This window comes from Siphateles boraxobius, unplaced genomic scaffold (genome assembly GCF_051911475.1).
Source record: "Siphateles boraxobius isolate OS27281-9 unplaced genomic scaffold, OSU_SipBor_1 260, whole genome shotgun sequence".
Classification (NCBI taxonomy): Eukaryota; Metazoa; Chordata; class Actinopteri; order Cypriniformes; family Leuciscidae; genus Siphateles; species Siphateles boraxobius.
Window position 1 is genome coordinate 180,001 of NW_027508877.1, and position 5,000 is coordinate 185,000.

General features: G+C 41.1%; 1 protein-coding gene across 1 annotated transcript in view; it reads left to right on the top strand.

The window, feature by feature from the left end:
- The window catches only part of LOC143752306 (proto-oncogene vav-like), a gene marked incomplete at its 3' end in the record, with an annotated part of 25,984 nt that overhangs the window by 19,728 nt on the left and 1,256 nt on the right, over positions 1 to 5,000 (top strand). Inside the window, exon 23 of the mRNA XM_077245439.1 lies at positions 4,871 to 4,936. Within this exon, the coding sequence (XP_077101554.1) occupies positions 4,871 to 4,936 (66 nt within the window). The remainder of the gene's footprint in view (positions 1 to 4,870; positions 4,937 to 5,000) is intronic.

Consider the following 5,000-nt stretch of genomic DNA (forward strand, 5'->3'; position numbering starts at 1 on the left):
ATCAGCTGGGGCGGGTAATGATCAGCTGGGGCGTGTAATGATCAGCTGTGGTGGGTAATGATCAGCTGTGGTGGGTAATGATCAGCTGTGGTGGGTAATGATCAGGTGGGGCGTGTAATGATCAGCTGTGGTGGGTAATGATCAGCTGGGGCGTGTAATGATCAGCTGTGGTGGGTAATGATCAGCTGTGGTGGGTAATGATCAGCTGTGGTGGGTAATGATCAGCTGTGGTGGGTAATGATCAGCTGGGGCGTGTAATGATCAGCTGTGGTGGGTAATGATCAGCTGTGGATGATCAGCTGTGGTGGGTAATGATCAGCTGTGGTGGGTAATGATCAGGTGGGGCGTGTAATGATCAGCTGTGGTGGGTAATGATCAGCTGTGGCGGGTAATGATCAGCTGTGGAGGGTAATGATCAGCTGTGGCGGGTAATGATCAGCTGTGGTGGGTAATGATCAGGTGGGGCGTGTAATGATCAGCTGTGGTGGGTAATGATCAGCTGTGGCGGGTAATGATCAGCTGTGGAGGGTAATGATCAGCTGTGGTGGGTAATGATCCGCTGTGGTGGGTAATGATCAGCTGTGGTGGGTAATGATCAGCTGTGGCGGGTAATGATCACGAGCCAATGTGGCGTTTTACTTATTATGTTTGCTCACTTTGCTGCGTAAGTTTGTATAAAAGCCAAATCTGTGCAGATTTAGCGCAAATACTGAACTCGTGAGTCATCATGATATATTAAATACAGCTTATAGTGCAGAATCTGCTCATAAATTACTCGAACACACACACATCACTATACAACAAATAACGGCACGCTTGTTCATTTGCATTGAAGCAATAGCGGTGATTAAAAAGCATTTGGTTAACAGAAAATACATTGTTATTTCCCAACATCCTACTTTTTTTTGATGTTCTTTAAACTGTAAATAAGGATGAAAGAGGAAGGGAGGAGATGCCCGGATTACAGGATTTAGTTTGAATTAGAAATAAATGTATGAAATAATTTGTTATATATATATATATATATATATATATATATATATATATATATATATATATATATATATATATATATATATACATATATATATATATATATATATATATATATACAGTGGTATGAAAAAGTTTGGGCACCCCTGTACATTTTCATGATTTTCTTTTATAAATCATTGGTTGTCTGGATAAGAAATTTCAATTAAATATATCATATAGGAGACAAACACAGTGATATTTGAGAAGTGAAATAAAGTTTATATGATTTATGGAAAGTGTGCAAGAATTATTTAAACTAAATTAGGCATGTGCATAAATTTAGGGGCCCTTGTCATTTTATTGATTTCAATACATTTAGCACTAATTATTAGAACTCCAATTTGGTTTGGTAATCTCAGTGACCCTTGACCTCCACACACAGGTGAATCCAATCATGAGAAAGGGTATTTAATGAGGCCAATTGTAAGTATTTCTTCTCTTTGCATCTTCTCTGAAGAGTGGCAACATGGGAGCCTCAAAACAACTCTCAAATGACCTGAAAACAAAGATTGTTCAACATCATGGTTTAGGGGAAGGATACAGAAAGCTGTCTCAGAGATTTAAGCTCTCAGTTTCAACTGTGAGGAACATTGTGAGGAATTGGAAGACCAGAGGCACAGTTCTAGTTAAGGCCAGAAGTGGCAGACCAAGAAAGATCTCAGATAAGCAGAGTCACAGTCAACCCACAGACCAGCTCCAAAGACCTACAGCATCATCTTGCTGCAGATGGTGACACTGTGCATCGTTCAACTATTCAGCGCACTTTACACAAGGAGATGCTGTTTGGAAGAGTAATGCGCAAAAAGCCTTTTCTCAGCACACGCCACAAACGGTGTCGCTTGAAGTATGCTCAAGAACATTTGGACAAGCCAGCTTCATTTTGGAATAAGGTGCTGTGGACTGATGAAACTAAAATAGAGTTATTTGGGCAAAACAAGGGGTGTTATGCATGGCGGATAAAGAACACAGCATTCCAAGAAAAACACTTGCTACCTACAGTAAAATTTGGTGGCGGTTCCATCATGCTGTGGGGCTGTGTGGCCAGTGCAGGGACTGGGAATCTGGTTAAAGTTGAGGGTCGCATGGATTCCAATCAACATCAGCAGATTCTGGAGAACAATGTCCAGGATTGAAATTTCTTATCCAGACAACCAATGATTTATAAAAGAAAATCATGAAAATTTACAGGGGTGCCCAAACTTTTCAATACCACTGTATATATATAAGCTGTGACGTAGTTAATCTGGTTTATTTCTTCTTCTTTTTTGGCTTAAAAATTTAGCAGCCAAATTAGCCGGTGAGTGAAAAAGTTAATTTCAAACCCTGGTTGTGACCATAGACGGTGATAAAATATGGGCGTAGTGTCCGTGACGTCACCCCAAGTGTTTCTGAAGAGCATTTTTGAAGCCAAAAGCCGGAGCCATCGCCATCTTGTTAGAGAGGCGGATTAGCTGAGGTGACGCTAACAGACAGCAGACATACGGCTAGTAGTGACATCAGCAGCAATCCACCTGTCACTCAAGTGGCCACGCCCTTAATTATGCACAACTTTAAGTCTTCATATATAATTTAAACGGATGAGTTATAAAAACATTCACCACCACTCACAGTCGTCATGAAGGGCAAAATTAGCGATATAGACCAAAAACACTTTTTGCACCAGGCTGTAAACATGTTTTATTCTGCTGTAAAGTTGGGCAGTTTAACATGTGGGTTTATGGGATTGACTGTCTTCTGCAGCCGGTCTCTAGTGGCCAGTTGATGAACTGCAGTTTAAAGGGGTGGTAAAACACATTTTTTCAAAGGATTGATTGTGTTTGTGCGGTGCACTGTAACATGTGTTCATGCTTCGTTTTTAAAAAATTGCATTATTTTTCATGTATTTTACCTTTATTCTACACAGCTCTGTCCATCCTTGTAAAAACGGTCTGATGGTTTCCTGGTTCTATGAAGCCAAAACTACGCAATCGGCTCAGATTCGCTAACCGTCTAGTGCTCGTTTCCCGGAAACGTCTTACCTTTACCGGTAGTTTGTGCTTTGGTGTATTTTAAACGATGGCATCAATAAAACTAAACCAATTTGAGCCCGAATCGGACACAGAGAATGTTAAAGAAGATGATCGAGCAGAACCTGTTCAAGAACGGCTGTTAAACAACGTTTCAGAAAGGTTTGTTTTTTGTTGTTCTCTCATTACCTTTTAGATACGCTGTTATTTAATTGTACTAATTATTATAGTATTACAAAAAAATAAGCTTCATAAACAAGAATTTCATATAATCGTTCTAACAAATTATACTACAGTCCTCAAAGGGATGTTTTTGAGTAAAGACTGCGGATCTATAGTGATCGTTTCTGACTGTATGCCACCGTTACTTTTCTACTTTTAGAACGATTGTAGCCAAATATCTGTCGCCAGAACTATCAACCCAAAACGAACACTAAACATCGGCTGCCAAATCAAACACAGAACCATGTTTAGCATGCCTAAACAAGCATGTAGATAAACATAAAAGCTCTAATCAAAGAATAATTTACACTAATTCCAAGTTCGCTGTTGAGATTTAAAAAAAGTTTGTAACATTATTAGGTGTTCGTCGGATAACGTTAAGTATGAATGAGCATTTAACAAACCAGCAGAGCCAAACAGCGTTGTCATTTGTTTACTTCCTTGCTACAACGTACAATTAACAATACGAACTATTACAGGAAAACACATCGACGAAAAATAAATCATACTTGCAGGATGTGACCCGTAAACAACAGCTTCTGTTCTTAAAGTTGGAACTGCTCCATCTTTCAGGACAAGCCGATGTGCGAATCCTGCATTGAGCTCGCCACGATTGTGAAAGCGTTCCTCCGTAACATGTGCAGCACAGAGAGCGAGATTTGGGTCATAATGAACCATTGATCCCTAACTCCCGCGACCCTATGAAGGCTGAACACAGTGGACCTGCAATCCAGGCACTGATGAAAATAACAGCGTTTCGACGGCATTGCGGCGGCAACAACACTCCTATACCACAATATCTCTTCTCCAACGCAATATAAAATGGCCTCGCCCCCCTTATTTCGTATTCTCGGAGGAGGGGTTTATGTAAATAATGGGGTTTGCTGACGTCAGCAACTCCGGAGGAATGTCGTGTAGTCCAAAACCGGCCGTTTGCTGCAGTCCTTAGAAATTGATTTCTTTAAAAGCAAATATCTCCCTTTGCTTTGAACTTTGAGCGCTGTAACTATGCAGATGTTGTTTATGCTCAAACAGCAACATTACACACTAGCTAAAGTTAGAAAAGTGAAATCGTGTTTTTCCACCCCTTCAAGTCACTTCAGTGTTGGATTCAAGAGAGAGCCAGGGAGGTTGCCGCTTGTTTGTGCCGTATATCTGATGAAAACGCTTCTGCAACAAGAACAAATGTGGGCGGGGCTTGATTGTGTCTGTGGGGAATTGATTGGATGGTTGTGGTTTGCTATTGGCTGATCTCATGTGAGTGACAGGTTATAGCCCCGCCCTCATCAGAGATGCTGGAAGAGGAAGTTATTCTGATTCAAAATTATTAATACAATAATGATGTGCTCAGATAAATCCCTTAAAGAAAAATCCTTGGTGTGTGTGTGTGTGTGTGTGTGTGTGTGTGTGTGTGTGTGTGTGTGTGTGTGTGTGTGTGTGTGTGTGTGTGTGTGTGTGTGTGAGGTTATAGCAGGAGACACACAAGTCTCGCTCTGTTCTGATAATGGGGAACAGAAACCTATGTGTCTGCAGTTCCTTCCTTCTCTTTTCCTCATGCCCTCAGTGGTTCTGCTGGTAAATCTGGGATTCGTTTGGTATCGTTTCAGGGCAGGAATCTCACCATCGGCGAGGTCGGGTGGTTTCCCTGCAGTAAAGTCAAACCGTTCGTACCGGTGAGACACACACACACACACACACACACACACACACACACACACACACACACACTCACACACA